This window comes from Neolamprologus multifasciatus, chromosome 22, assembly GCF_963576455.1.
Source record: "Neolamprologus multifasciatus chromosome 22, fNeoMul1.2, whole genome shotgun sequence".
Lineage (NCBI taxonomy): Eukaryota > Metazoa > Chordata > Actinopteri > Cichliformes > Cichlidae > Neolamprologus > Neolamprologus multifasciatus.
The window spans coordinates 31,226,408-31,242,702 of NC_140459.1; the positions used below are offsets into that span (position 1 = coordinate 31,226,408).

General features: G+C 40.9%; 1 protein-coding gene across 2 annotated transcripts in view; it reads left to right on the forward strand.

Moving 5' to 3' along the window:
* adcy2b (adenylate cyclase 2b (brain)) overlaps window positions 1–16,295 on the forward strand; it is an 83,085-nt gene that overhangs the window by 27,332 nt on the left and 39,458 nt on the right. For both annotated transcript variants that reach the window (XM_085147664.1, XM_085147663.1), the window contains exons 5-9: window positions 3,149–3,297; window positions 7,226–7,337; window positions 8,102–8,229; window positions 11,320–11,478; window positions 12,066–12,198. In XM_085147664.1, coding sequence (XP_085003790.1) covers window positions 3,149–3,297; window positions 7,226–7,337; window positions 8,102–8,229; window positions 11,320–11,478; window positions 12,066–12,198 — 681 coding nt within the window. The remainder of the gene's footprint in view (window positions 1–3,148; window positions 3,298–7,225; window positions 7,338–8,101; window positions 8,230–11,319; window positions 11,479–12,065; window positions 12,199–16,295) is intronic.

The window sequence follows — 16,295 nt, forward strand, 5'->3', positions numbered from 1 at the left end:
CAAATCTCATTCAGCGACTGAACACACAACTTTAGTTGATTAATCAAACACATGATTAATAGCACTACATCTCCCCAGGCTATTATACCTATTGTGCATGCTCACAGTCGAGTGTTCATATTGCTCCGGCGCTGAATAAGTAAATAAGAGCAAGTGTTGCTATTGGTTTCTATTTTTAGAGCCCCTGGTACCTCTCTCGACTTAATTTGCTGCTGTGTTTTAGGAAATGAGCCCGTGGTGTGTGAACAATGTAATGACCCTCTCTGCTGTGAGCTGCATTTATGAGTCACACCCCCTCAGGCAGCTATTCACTCTCTCTAACATGCACACACACCCACACACATGCCCACACGCTTGCACATGCACGCCAAAATCACCCTCTATGCAAGTGTGTATGGTGCTAAATTAAAGCAAAAACTTCTGGTTACACAACAGCGAGGGGTGATGGATCTTGCATCTCTGGTTCTGCGTTTTTCTCCTCACTGTATAATGACATGACTTTTCCAAAGCGTAGGTAAACTTTCTAAAAAATCACCAGCAGCTGTCAAAGTCGTTTGTATAGTCGTATTTGTGCAACAATAATGTAGCCTTCAAAAATCAGACGAGAGATGAATCCTCGGAAGAAAAATGTGATAAACAGACCCAGATCACTGCCAACAGCCACCTGTGTGCTTTTGTTGCCTTCAGCCACGAGGCATTTCAGTTTCTGAGATATTCCAGCAAATGCAGCTGCACAGCAGTGTTCATAAGATGCTTAAGATGCTTTTTGGGAAATGTAGAAAAACCTACAAAATGAGAACGAAATCAATGATTTGGACTAGGGACTATAATAGGTCAAATAAATTTTACATCACTGCAAAGGTACATCTACATTTTCATTATGACTGTATATAAAAAATGGATGAACATGATTCAGTTTCACAGTTTGGATCATTCTCTTATTTTCATTCTTTGTAGTAGTTTTAGTTCCCCATGTGTTTCCCCGTCTGTTCCGTCCTCTGTCTCATCTTTATCTTTTGCCTGTTCCCCTGTCTGCCATTCATCTTTAGCATGGACCTTCTCGCTGCATTTTTTATTTTGCATTTCATGAACTTTCTGTACAACTTTGAAGGTTACCTATTGTAGTTTTACTTCATGTCTGTCTCCCATCAATTCTCTGATTGTTTCCACCTCCCTTTGGACTTGGTTCATATTTGACTTGTGATCAGCTAGCTAACATGCATTTCGGTCCTCATCAATCCTCATTGTGACAACTGGCGCATCATACAGATGCAAGTAGCGCCTAAGTGCCTACATATACGTACTGAAATAAAATAATATAAAACTTGAGCTCATTTTTTGTTTGGACTGTTAATACAATAATAAACCTCTCAGTAAGTCATCAGTTGTCACCCCAAAACACACTCAGGGATCCAGTTCACTGACTAAAAACCGGCTTGAGGTGATGTTTAGCAGATAGCTAGCTGTTACAGTAATAGAACAACAGGTGTTGGCATATACCTGTCACCCATTAGGAATAGGACTACCATTTGGTTGTATTTTAGCCTTATGCTAAAGAATCACATTTTTCAGAAACTAAAGTTTCAACAGTGCATTTTGCTATGCAGCTCTTCTTTCATTAGCATTTCCATTTAGTTATGCACAACAACCCAAAATTTTGATAAAAACAGATGGATCCTAAGGGAGTAGACAGGTGATTTGGATGTTAAATGGGTAATACAATTTAAATGGGTGGTTACAAAAAAAATTCCCAGTGGGGCTATTTAACTATTTGTTAATGGTGGAAGCTCACATAGTCAACAACGTCAAGCTCACCTTTCAATTCAATTCAATTCAATTTTATTTATATAGCGCCAAATCACAACAAAAGTTGCCTCAAGGCGCTTCATAGATACAGAGAAAAACCCAACAATTATATGACCCCCTATGAGCAAGCACTTTGGCGACAGTGGGAAGGAAAAACTCCCTTTTAACAGGAAGAAACCTCCGGCAGAACCAGGCTCAGGGAGGGGAGGGGCCATCTGCTGCAACCGGTTGGGGTGAGAGAAGGAAGACAGGATAAAAGACATGCTGTGGAAGAGAGACAGAGGTTAATAACAGATATGATTCAATACAGAGAAGTCTATTAATACATAGTGAGTGAGTCAGCTGCAATCCCAGCAAATCTCCTGATTTCAATGCTGACAAAAAAGCTGACAGCCAAAACTCATATGCCTGGTTCAGTCTCAAGAGAAAACACAAATGCCTTTGGGATCATGGCAGGTAGGGTTTCTCCTACAAAAATCTACCAAATCAAGCATGCAGAGCTACCTGCTTCGAGGACCCCATGTAAATAAGAGAGTGGCTGAAAGCAGCTTAAAAAAATGTCTGCAAGCCACTTTGCAACCCACCTCGACCGCATCTTATGCTTTCTTGCTCTTTCTGAATTAGTGCCAGCTCTGTTGTCACTGATAACTTCTCTGTTCTCTGCCGATCTTTTCAGCAGTGGCTGTTAGCGCCCAAGCAGCGCCACAACTCCAAATATAAATTACTGTTATTATCTATAGTACCGCTGCAATTTTTGCACTTCCACATTAATTTTGACACCACTGGAGGTTACCAAGTGCATTTACCTTAATGTTCCACTCCATCACTCATTTAACCGGCAGCCTAAAAATGCGCAGAACCTGGTTTCCCATGACACACTGCACATTTGAAAATGTGCCTCGAGAGATTTTCAGTGCTTGACTTTGGCTTCCTGTGCTCAGTGCTTGAAAAATTAGCCCCAATGAGCCATCATTAAGGGATGTAAAAATAGGTTAAATATTAGCTGTGGATGACAACAGAAGAGAATAGAGTAGAACAGACTTAATTATGCACTACTCCTTGTCAGAGACTACATGTGAGCCTTTAGGTCTCCTAGAAAAGCAGCTCAGCTTTCAGTTTCAGGGAGCAAATTATTTAAACCAGTTTGAATGTGAATTAAGATTTTTGTACTCGTGGAGCCATTCTGTTTGATTGGTGGAAACAAAACCTGGTTATTTCCATATCATAGTATATCAGAAAGACAAAGTCTCTTTATCGACCTGCCATTGTTATTCACTGTTAACATTTAAACTACGTTAACCGCCTGCCTTGCATTCCTTCCCCCACATCTCCCTCTCTGTAGGAGCGCTTGCTGTTATCCCTACTGCCTGCTCACATAGCCAGAGTGATGAAAGCTGAGATCATCCAGAGGCTTCAGGGACCGAACTTCGGTCGAACCGAGAGCACCAACAACTTCCACAACCTCTACGTGCAGCGGCACACCAATGTCAGGTAAGTGTCCCTCTCCTTTCTCTGTGCCGCCACATGATAAAGATGATTACTTTCTGCTCTCATCTTAGCTCCTGATTGCTCGTATGCTATCCTGTCCTCCTGCTCACCCTCCACCAGCTCTTATAGGTGGATCTCTCCTACTGTATATTACTGCAAGCTTCACATCTTCTGTCATGTCCTGTAATTTCATTTCTTTTCCTCAAACCACTTTTTTGGGGCCATCGTCTTTACATCCCATTTTCTTCTTTCCTTTCATGACTGAATTCACCTCAGAGTTAATCCACCTCTATTGTCCTCTGAGGTCACTTTGCGAAATGAGCAGGAGCCTTGTTTCCCGATGACATCTTCCTCTGGACTGAGGGGGTTCATAGTAACAGAGTACACAAACCCAGGCTTACTATGAGAGCCTCTTCACCAAATGCCCTCTAAAAATCAGTTTTTACCCTCATCATGGAGCTTCACAGGAGAAATAGCAGCACCGTGCCTCATTTAAGCAGGGCTCAGGTGTGTGTGTGTGGATGAATGTGTGTGTCCTCATGTTGATCTGCCTATTATCTCTCCAATAATTACAAAATCTCACATGCTCCAGCTCACAGTGATGGCCGAGACAAGGGAAATCTTTCCAGAACAAAGAACAGGTACAGGTGGAAATGCAGTTTTGCTGGGATCCTCTTAAATGAGTCAGCTAGCAGAGAGCCAAACAGGTACTACCCCCATTATCAGTTCTCCAGCTGCAGTAATAGGCTTGGCTGAAGATCATAGCATTCTTTCTCTTTCGGGAGATGGTCACATACTAAACGCTGGCACATTGTGAGATAGATAGCTGGAAATGTAACGTGTGAATATGGTTGCTTTAAAGTGCACACACTTTCCTGTTTTTTAAAAAAATACATTTTAACCATTAAAAATTGTATACAAGTATAGAACATGCAGTTTATGCTGCTATATAAGAGTTACAATGATGAGAAACTACAGCCTCCAAAAGTTGAATCAGCAGCACAGGTGTTAGAGAGCTGTTGTCATTGTAGAGTTACATAAAGGCTGATGCAGCAACCGTTACGTCACTTATTGGTTTGTGAACTCTGGACTCCAATCCCACGAGTTCTCCAGCATCTTGTATCAACTTACCAACGTTATTCGCTGCTAATATGTAAATCATATTATTGCCTGGGTATCCTAGTTTCCACTGTAAAGCCTCAGTGGCGGCTGCAATGCTCATTTTTTGAAGCTATATTTGAACCAGATGGTGGAGCGCTAAAGTTATAAGCTCATCTTTATCTCTAAACTTTACAGACGCCATGCACACTCACAGATACCTGCTGGCTTAGCGATAGATTAATAAAATCCTTGAATTTCATCCAACAAAACTGAAACACAACTTCTTGGATTTCTTGGCCCACAGAAGCTTCATTATTTGTCTGATAATTCCATTAAAAATGCTCCCAGACAGCACAGAAAAACACAGTTGGCACAATTCAGTATATACAAGTCAATATTTGGTATGGCCACCTTTTTCTTCATAACAGTCTGAACTGTTAGACAGTTTTCTCATCATTTCAAGTAGTCTTCAAGCATAATTCTCCAGGCTTCCTAAAGGACATTCAAAGCTCTTCTTTGGATGTTTGCTGTCAACATGATCCCAAATTGCTTAAGTATATAAGGTAAAAACAAAATTTGAACAGTTCTAATGGCTTTCCTTCTTCAACACAGCCTGAACTCCAAAGGAAGGTTTTCATGTAATTTCTTTAAGGAGTCCTTAGCAGTAGTACTCCAGGCTTCTTAAAGGACATTCACAGCTCTTCTTTGGATGTGGACTGCCTTTTGATCTACTCTTTGTCACGATGACCCCACACTGCTTCAATAACGTTGAGTTCTGGGTTTTGGGGAGGCCAATCCATGACTTATTGTTTTCCAATCCAGATGTGCTTTTACTGCACTAGGAGTGTTTGGGATGATTGTCATTGTGAAAAATTAAACCATTCAGATACTTCCTAGGTGGTATTTAGTAGTAGCTCAAAATTTAATGGTGGTTTTCTGTGTTCTTAACTCTTATCAATGAATAAAATTGTCACGGTCTGTATGGCAGACTGTGGGGAGGTGGGGAAGGAGGACCCAAAATGCAGGACTCTTCAGTGACAGCAGTGCATTTATTTACAGTGCAGTAAATAATCACACACAAATAAATCCCTGCGCGCCCCAGACTCCGGTGCCATGTCTTCCTCCCAGTGTCCGTGCTCTGTGTCCTCGCTTCCAAGTGTCCACACACCCCATGTTTGTTGCCCTCTCATTTCCACGCTCCTCCTGGGAAATAACAGAGGCAGACGTTCGACACTTTCAGACTGCGGCAGGCTTACTCTCACTGAGAAAGCTCCACCACACTCCTAAGTAGCTCCTCCGACGAGGCTTGATCAGCTCCAAGTGTGTGATCATTTCCTGTGGTCAGTAGTGTTGGTCAAGTTACTTGAAAAAAGTAATCAGTAACTAATTACTGATTACCAAAAAAGTAATCCCGTTACTTTACTGATTACTTATTTTCAAAAGTAATTAATTACTTAGTTACTTAGTTACTTTTTAAAAACACGATTTACAACCTGAATAGGTGATAAAGCGATAGATCTTTCAGCCCAATTCTACTTTTTCTGCATAATCCATCATACAAAATGTAATCAAATGGAAAAGTCTCTTTTTAAAACTTGTTTTATTAGTTTTAATCTTTTAACTTTATGCATCAAGCAAAAATTTAATTATATGCAACATTCTCTGACTGGAAGAAATTTGTTTAATATTTAAACCTATTTTCTGCACATTCCAGCACATAAAATAAAATATTTTTTTGTGTGTTTACACTCAGTCTTTCAAATAGATGCAAGTAAAACACAGCAGAAAATAAATAAAGTCACAGACTAGCGGTCCTGTTGCTCTATTTTCACCTGTAAAGCAGGAGTGGGGTAGGCGGAGGTTTACCCTGGTGCAGGTGTGCCGCAGCGGTCAGCGGAAGAATCCGCGAGTTTCTCTGTGAGTTTCCCATTATGTCGTAGCTACTCGGTGCTTGCTCGGAAGTTTAGGGGGTTTTTTTCTCTGTAAAAAGAAGTTTTCTTCCCACACACAACGGACACTAATGTTTTTGTCACTTTTTATGGAATCAAACTCAAAGTAAGGTCAGTACTTCCACGCTTTAAACGCTGCAGCTCATACTCTCTCCCGCACTCGATATATGATCCATTGTTGATCTGCACACAGCTGTTGTCACGAACGTCGCACTCGCTTACGTCACTGTCATGAGACATTCTCGCAAAAAAATCACGGTTTTAGTAACGCAGTAACGCAGCGTTCCTACGGGAAAGTAATGGTAATCTAATTACCGTTTTTGCAATAGTAATCCCTTACTTTACTGGTTACTTGAAAAAAGTAATCGGATTACTTGTAACGCGTTACTGCCCATCTCTGGTGGCCAGCTACCTGGCAGGGACACACCCACCAGACCTGAAGGTGGGTGTGTCCCTGCCAGGTACAGCCACACACACACACCTGCGAGCAGGGAAACAGGGACAGCAGCATAATAAACACACACATCAACAACAAGTAAACAAGTCCACTGACTGCTCATGAACCTTGGGGTCCCACAGACCCAGGTCCTGACAAAAAGTTTGGTGTCGGCATTTTTGCATCTTGCTGCTGATAACAAAGTACTTAAAGATGTCATTTAAAATGGATCCTTAGTCAGGTACAAGGACTGGACTGAAAATGAGTGAAAGAGCAACAAATGACTGAAGAAAAACTTTGAAATTGCTTCAAAAAGTCTGGAAAACTGCTGCTCGAGACCACTTTAAAAGTACATGGAAGCAAAATATAAAGAAGGACGTTTGCACTGTACTACATTACACAATGGTTTTCCTTTTAACAGTGTTCTTTATCTTTGTTTTTACAGCATTCTCTACGCAGACATTGTGGGCTTCACCAGGCTGGCCAGTGACTGCTCCCCAGGCGAGCTCGTGCACATGCTGAACGAACTCTTCGGCAAGTTTGACCAGATCGCGAAGGTAAACCGAAAAGACACTCTCAACTGAATTTACTGTACGTATACCCACTCTGTATGATTGAAATACACACAGTCATATGCATCATGCAGTAAGAGCCTCCATAAATCAAAGCAGCAAATGGCATTTTAATCAGAAATTCATTTGAATTCAATGAGGAAATAATGGAAGACATAAAACAGTTGGTCTTGGTTCGCATGTAGTGCTTTCAGGGTAATGTCATCTGAACTAAATTAGAACGGCTTAATTAGAAAGTAACCAAGATGAGAGAACGAGGTCTGTCTGGTGTTGTCTACCAGATGAAACGTGGCCTCGAAATACATTTTTTCTCGGTCCTGCGGCCTCTGTCAGCCTTCCTGCCGCACTTTCCCGGAGCGCCCTGCCTTCGTGCGTGGGCTGGTCAGAGTGTATCTCGCGGTCTCCGGGGTTCGCAGCTACGTGGGTCTCAACAGTTTAGTCAGGCTCTCTTTGCTTTGTGTCCAGCAGCTCTGTCCTCCCGTCTGACAAAGCTGCTGTTACATAAACCCAGTCCAACGATGAGCTGTTACACTTCCCACATGTGGAATAAGAGCTAATATGCTTTACGTGTGGGTGTATGATTTTGGGCTTGATGGATATGACTCTGTGCATGAGGGTTAGATGGAGGTAAGGAAGGAATAAAATAGCTGAGGATTAATAAAGATGGTAATAATTTTGGACAGATTTGGATATGAAAGAGTTTGATAATGGCAGCAATTCGCTTCCTTCTCCCTTTCTGCTTTTTAAAGGAAAATGAGTGCATGCGAATCAAGATCCTGGGAGACTGTTACTACTGTGTGTCTGGCCTGCCCGAATCGCTGCCTGACCACGCCAGGAACTGCGTGAAGATGGGCCTGGATATGTGTGAGGCCATCAAGTAAAACACCAGATCTTTCCCTCTCTTTTCACCCATATTTTTTTTCGCTCTTACACAAAGGGAAACGCAAACACACACAAACACTCAGCTGTCAAACAGATTGAGCAGAAGGAATGCCAGACTCGATTCCAGCTCTGTTTGAACTCTGGAGTAAACACAGTGTGAACGCGATACGATAAGCCTCCAGAATGGACAAATAAATGAAATATATTAGCCCGGTTTCTCCCTCTTCTGCTATCTGTCTGTGTGTCTCCATTCACGCATGAACACACGCACATTCGTTTCATAGGCTAATATATTAGCTTTTCAACACTGACCTTTAATCACAATCAGATTAAAGATGGCCACCTGTGACATGCTGAGACAGCGTGTGGTTGGTTGGTCAGACACTTTCAATTCAGTTTTATTTATCTAGCACGAAATCACAATAACAGTCACCTCAAGGTTCTTTATTTATAATGTAAAGACCCTATAATAATACAGGAAAAACTCAACAATTTTCTTGTTTTCTGATTCTAAATGCAGCCATAATTTGCAAAATAAACTAGTGCTGTCAAAATGAACGCGTTAACGCAGATTAATCCGCCATCACGGTCAACACGATTAAAATTTTTGACGCAATTAACACATCTGGAGTGCAGAATTACGGAGCCCCGCAGGGGACATGGGAGAAAAAAAAATTAAGACAGACTTTTGTGAGATCTCGCAAAACAAACTCGGGATCTCGCAAACGTTTTAGCCGCATTCTTCGGAGGCCGCCAGCTCGAAGCCGACCGGGAGGTCGCGGCACGATGTGCTGGGAAAGCGGTGTTCCTTCCGGCCGTAGGAGGTCTCGACCTCCCGTTAGCTTCGAGCTAGTGGGTGTCAGATCTCCGAAAACGTCGGAGCACTTTTGCAAATATGTGATGACTTGTAAACTGAGCAGGTATCTGACGTTTACACAGCTACATTCACGCCTCAAAATATCTTAAAAGTGTATTTTGTGACCCAGAAAGAGTAATATTACAACTAAGTAGCTGCCGCCATTGTTGGAATTCAACTTTTGCGAGATCTCGCAAAAGTTTTGCGAGATCCCAAGTTTGTTTTGCGAGATCTCGCAAAAGTCCGTCTTAATTTTTTTTTTCTCCCATGTCCCCTGCGGGGCTCCGTACAGAATGACTCAAAATCGCTGAAATGTTTCCATCAACGTATTTCGGGCAGTTTGTCCAAGTAGACTTACCGTCGCACATGTGCAAATGGGCAGTTGATCTGGTAGTGACGGGCAGCTAAACCAATCAGCTCAATATGGAAGATGATAAACGCAGATTGTCCCCTCGATGGGAAATTTGAGTATTAAAAGACCAACCAGACGGAACAGCCGACCGACATAAAGTATTTTGCACATTGTGCAAGAAGAAATTCTCTTTTCACCGAAGCACTTCCAGCTTAAAATGTCACATTAACGCGAAGCACACGTGAGTCGGGGATGCTGCTAGCACTTTGGCTAACGTGTCACCCAGCTTGCGACAAACCACTCACGGAGCATCGGGGCCTCAGTAAGTCGACCTCGGACACATCGACTGACACAGAGAACACGAGCTTTACATAGATTTGGTTCCTCGTTTCAAAGACATGAAGTGCCTCCCCAAGAGTGACAGAGAGAGAGGAGAAATGTTTACAGAGTTTTTTGAACATCTTGAACATTCATGTTAAGTGCGTATACTTTCCCTTTTTCTCAAGTCTGTTTGCTCACGCAAAATGAAAAGCGATTAATGTAGAATAAAAATTTATGATATTTAATTGTGATTAATCAAAATTAATCCACAGTAACCCTGTGATGAAGCTGATTAAACATTTTAATTGTTTTAGAGCACTAATATATATTATATATTAGTGAATACTTACAACTTTTTAAAAAACTATATACTCATAGGTATTTCACAGGAGTGAACCTGTGTTAAAAGATTGAAGAAAACTATTCAAATTCTCTTTGAATTTAAGCACACATCCTCTGTGTTTTTTCTGCATTTACTTCATTATATGCATAAATGTTACAAGCTTAAATATAAAGTTGAAAAAATGTAACTGCAACCAGGCTATTGATCAAGTAATGGCAATTAATCGTGATTAAGTACAGAAAATTGTGCGATTAATGTGTTAATTTTTTTAATCTATTGACAGCACTAAAATAAACAATGTTTGCAATCAATGTGACTTGAACCTGTAAATTCATCAGGGATGCTTTTACTGTGGTCACACAGTTTTCTGTATAACTGGAAGTCTTCTGGCAACCAGAATAGTTGCCCTCTGGTCGTTGTTTCTCTCATAAAGATGACGACCTCCTCTGTACCCTTAATGATTTTTGAGTTTTGACTCCATGCATACCAATAAAAGACATGATTTGACAACCATTTGAACAGTTTCTAGGTTTTTCCAAGGGCAGAAACCACCCTCACTAGCTTCTGATGCACACCCAGTCATTTTGTTCTATAGGCAGGTCTGAAATATGACAGAAACTGCTCAGCTTGAAGGATTACTGCTGGTAGGCTTTCAAGGGGGTAAAGAGTTAAAGCACTTACACATTGTTGATAGCAGATATGAAGATATACCCGTCTTTTATATAGTCTGCGGTTCATAGCTTTTCACCCCCTGATTTAACCAGGCTAAAATTTCCTTTTACTCCCAGACTTATGCTAAAGGTTAACCGCAACATTGCTACACTTTAAACATGTTATGCTTTTCCTTATTTTCTTTCATTTATGTGCTTTTAATAATGGTGGGTGTTTTTAATGCGGATGGATGGAAATGCTTTATGCTGTGAGCCAAAATCTCAGATTTCAGGCTAATTTTTTTCTATGCTTGGATTTGAACAATGCCAGTGATAGCTGGTATCCCTAATGTCATCACAGCCACACAGCTCCACCCACCCACTGTTCAAATTTTGTTTGCAAAGGATAGCCAATAAGACCAAATCGGGGTGTGAACCATGCAAAGCTATTCCACAGTCCTGGAATAAAAGCTGAATTTGGCGTAACAAGTCCCCGTTAAGCTTTTGATCTTGTTTACAGAAAGTGAGCACAATACATCAGGGCGTTTCTGTACTGTCCACAGGAAGGTCAGAGACGCCACTGGAGTCGACATCAACATGCGTGTTGGCGTTCATTCTGGAAATGTCCTCTGTGGCGTGATTGGCCTCCGGAAGTGGCAATATGATGTGTGGTCACATGATGTAACGCTAGCAAATCACATGGAGGCTGGAGGTGTGCCTGGGTAAGATTAATGAACCGAAGAATGCTTTATTCATCTCACTGCTGGTGCAAAGCTACTTTGCAATTAGTGTTTGACTTCCCTGCTCCATTGTTGAGATGTTTTACATCATAATAATGGTAACATTTTGAGACATTTTTGGACAGGGGATCCGTCTTCTCTAATTCTACCTGTTATGAGCATTTTTGTCAATTATAGCTACTTCATTTGACAAGCAGCTCTGCATTTGTTCTGTGGCCATTAGGGCTGCCATCCCAGCGCTGTAGCAAGCTCCAGAAAATTGGCCGGTGGTTATGTGTATGCTACTCTGAAAATAAGCTCTCCAATGCCACAGTGTTGTCTCACTGGGCTGCTAATAGTTTGTCTCCTGTTATGCCTGCTGAAAGCTATCTGAAAAATATGCCAGATGAAAAAAAAAAAACATATTTCCATCTCTGTTTGAAGGGCAACCGAGCTGAAAAGCAGAATTACAGGGCAGTGTAGTTACAAAGCTCGAGCATAAAATAAAGTTTAATTGAGCCGTCGGTGGTGCAGTGACGCAAGCTCTTCAGTCTTCAACTGATTTCGTCTATCCACTTACTCTTTTCCAGGAGGGTCCATATCTCTTCAGTAACACTGGAGCATTTGAAAGGCTCATACAAGGTAGAGCCTGGAGATGGACAGACCAGAGATTCCTACCTAAAAGAACATAACGTGGTCACCTTCCTGGTCATCAACCCCAAGGTCAGACACCATGACAGCTCTTATAGTCTCAGTCAGAAAGCAGCAGAGGAGTTTTTCTTGTTAGCTAAAATTTACAGATGTGCCCTAGACGCATCACATGGTAGTTATAAAGTTACTGTCTTGAAAAGAGGACAGCTGTAAGGATATGCTCACTGAATGTTTTTGTGTGTCCATGTGTGTGTGATACTGAGTTAAGATAAAGCATGTCCATGTATCTTTATGATGATCCGTTCTAGTTTTGGACAATCAGAGTTATTACATTTTACAAACGTCATTTTTTTCACAACCTTCCAACAGCCTGTTGTAAAGACTCGAGTTTAGGGTTAAAGTTAGAAAGAGGTTTAGGTTATAGTTAGTTCTGAAGGCTAAACTTACTGCTGGGAATGCATTAATGTAAGTGGGTGACAGCCAAACGAGCATGCCTGTGCGTGCCCCTCTCCCCCTACATACGGAGTGGAGCAGGCAGCAGTCACTGCAGCAGAAACTTTTAGCCTAAATATGCGTGGTCAGCTATAGCATAGTAGCATGCTAGCATGTATATTTGCTAATAATAAACACAAATGAGGCTGACGGAGAATGCTTTTAGTTTTGCTGATTTAATTTGTGTGAAAAGTGGTTCGAACAGGAACACAAACTCAAATGATAAGTTTTCAAAGTTTATTAAATGGTTGAAGGTTCAAGTTATACACGGCATCATGGACCTCCCTCTGTCCAAGAGCCTAGGGTGTAGTGATGGGTCGGTCGCGAACGAAATGGCTCTTAGAGCCGGCTCTTTGACGTGAACGATGAGAGCCGGCTCCTTATCGTGAGCCGTGTTTTTTTTCTTTTCTTTCTCTCAGCCTCTCTCTCGCACTTTTTTTTCCGCTTCACTCCACACGCGAGCCTTGTGCATTACGCTGGGCAGAGGGGGGAGGGGCGGTAGTTACACTCAGTAGCACAGGAACAGAGCGGGAGGGAGAGAGAGAGAGAGAAAGAGAGCCAGGGACAACAACGTCACATTAGAAAGGTATAGTAATCATCCACAACTATTTTCAGTTGCGGATGATAAAGGATTCAGAAAGTTTATTCATGCAGGTCCATATGACAGAGAATGTGCATCTTTTTGTTTTCATATTTTAACTTATATTTTATTGTGTTATGGTTTGCAGTGTTTTGTGTTGTTTAAATTTGTAAAAGGAAAAAGCTGAAAATTTAAATAGTTAAAGTTGAAATGTGAATAGTTGATTTTTGTATTATATGATTTATTTATTACATTTTATGTGGAGTGAATAAATAAAAGTATATTTACGGTGGCCCCTACAGACAAAGCACGTACAAACTCCAAAACACGTAAAAACACGTAAAAACTCCAAAACCCGTAAAAACACATACAAAATCCGAAGCACGTACAAACTCCAAAACACGTAAAAACTCAGAAGCACATAAAAACTCAAAACACGTACAAAAGACAACAGAAGTGCTTTAGGATGCTAGGGGAAGTGTTGAACTTTTGTTACCTAGTGGCTACACAAGCCAGCAAGTACCAACGACTGGATTTGGTGTGTGGTAATAACAGGTAAATGAACTTTTTTTTTTTAAATTATTTGACTATATATGAATGCTTGTGTATAAATACACAAACAATACACATATGCTTTCATGCTTTCAATTGTGTAATTTAAGTGATCTAGTAGCTCTGTTTTGGAAGTTCAGTTAACGCTAGAAATTTGTTTTGGAGTTTGTACGTGTTTTGTCTCTAGGGGCCACCGCATATATTTATATATAAACATATATAAATAAAACCACTTTTTCTTTTTACATTAGTAATTCCTTTTGTGCATAATTTTATATTATTGTTAATAGTACATTAATTAAAGCAACAAAACAATCCGAAGAGTCGGTTCGGAGCCGAAAGAGCCGGATCTTTTTAGTGAGCCGAACCGAAAGAACCGGTTCTCTAAAAAGAGCCGGAAATCCCATCACTACTAGGGTGCCAAATTTTTATATTATGGTACAAACAAGACATGAATGTGATTGGTTAAAAAAAATGGGGAGGAGCCATTTAGACTTGGCTCTCCCTTATTGATTTTCAGTCATGTTTCACATCTGCTCCAATCAGACAACTTCTTGTAAACAATAATAATAATAATAATAATAATAATAATACATTTTATTTATAGGCACCTTTAAAGACCCTCAAGGTCACCTTACAATAGTACAAAAAATATATAAATAAAAACATAAGGTAATAAAAAATAAGCATGAAGTATACAAGCTAAACAAGGTAAAAATAGACTAAGACAGAATCATGATGAAGGGTATGCAATTTTAAATAGATGGGTTCTGTAGTTTGTAGTCTTGGGGCAGAACAGCTAAAGACTCTGAGTCCCATGGAAGTCAGGCGAGCAGGTGGAACAAACAGAAGGGAAGCTGAAGAAGAGCAAAGTGTACGAGGGGGTGAGTACGTACGGAGAAGATCAGATATATATGGGCGAGCGAGGTTATGAAGCGCTTTGAAAGTAAGAAGCAGGATCTTGAAATTGACACGGAGGTGAACTGGAAGCCAGTGGAGCTGTTTAAGAACAGGTGCTATATGTTCAGTTGATCTAATTCGGAATAAAATACGAGCAGCTGTATTTTGAACTAACTGCAATTTATGGAGAGATTTATGAGGTCTCCAACCTTTTTTTGTGCCACGGACTGGTTTATGTCCGCCAATATTTTCATGGCCGCCTTTAAGGTGTCGTGAATAAATACAAGAAAATAAAACCAGTACCGGTACCAAAAAAAAAAGAAGATTTATTCATAACACACGGGAAAAGACCCAGGGAAACTGATTTAATGATAAATACAGTTAAACAAATTACAATAAAAACCCTGAAAACCATAAATTTTACACCCACCTCAACTCTCACGGCCTGGTGGGTGGGGACCGCTGAGGTAGACCATAGAGAAGAGAAATACAGTAATCTAAACGAGATGTGACAAAAGCATTGACAAGTATGACGGTGCTGTATGGAGTGAGTGCAGGACAAAGGGATTTAAACATTTAAAGCTGCTGGGGCAGAATATGGCTCACAAGTCCCCAAAAATCCCAGTTTCTCTTCATATCATTGTTTTTCGTCCATGAATAAAAACAACACTTTTGTCCTGCAGTACAACTGACTGCCCAGTAATGCTTTGACTACTAGGGTAGTGAGAAAACTATATAGCCACTACTAGAGCCAGCTGATCAGTCATAGGGAAACTGCTAAATGGCCAAAGACAGTGTACCTGTTTCATATCAAGCTCGGCTTGGGTGCATCTTCTGCTGCTGGCAGACAGCTGGAGCAACGAAGCTGTGACAGGATACGTCTGTAACTACAATAATAGCCTAATTATATTGTACTGTGACAGCTCTGATATAGTGCTGTTAGGTCTCTATTAAGTTGGGGTAAAAAATAAAAAAACAAATAATTTATTAAAAAAAATCCACCAAAAAGGAGATTTATCTAGGAAAGCCACTGACTCCTTGATTTCTAAAATAATCTCTTTTATTGATCAAACCCATCAAACCTTGACCACAGTATCGACTTACATTTTATATATTTTGGGTAATGACTTAAGCTTTTATGTAACTTCTTCTAGATGTAAAGAGGCAGTCCACAAACACATGGGAAATCTATTTTCAACACCATGGACAATGCCGCTGCTTCATAATCATTTGGATGCTGGTCAGGCTGACACGAAAAATGCACTGAAAAACATCATCCCCTCTCCATCACGCTAAAGCGAGCAGCTAGTCAATACTGACAATGTCAAGAAGAGGAAAATAATGTAGTGCGCCCACAGTTTGTTCTCAAATGACAACATCTTAGTACGAGCCGGGTTAGTCTGGAAGCTCGAGGCATTGCGAGTGGTTTGTGACACCGCACGGCTCCTCCTGTCCACACAGGGCATGGAGGACTGATTAAGGGCATTTAAGAGATCGGCCTCCTCTGTGAACTGTGTTGAGACTATTTCTGTATAGAATATGCTGCTGGCATTCAGACTGGGCTCAGAGTTTTTAGCTTGGCAAATGAAAACCCATGCTTAACAGTCCTCTTCCTTCCTAATCCCCCCCATAACTTGGCTACATC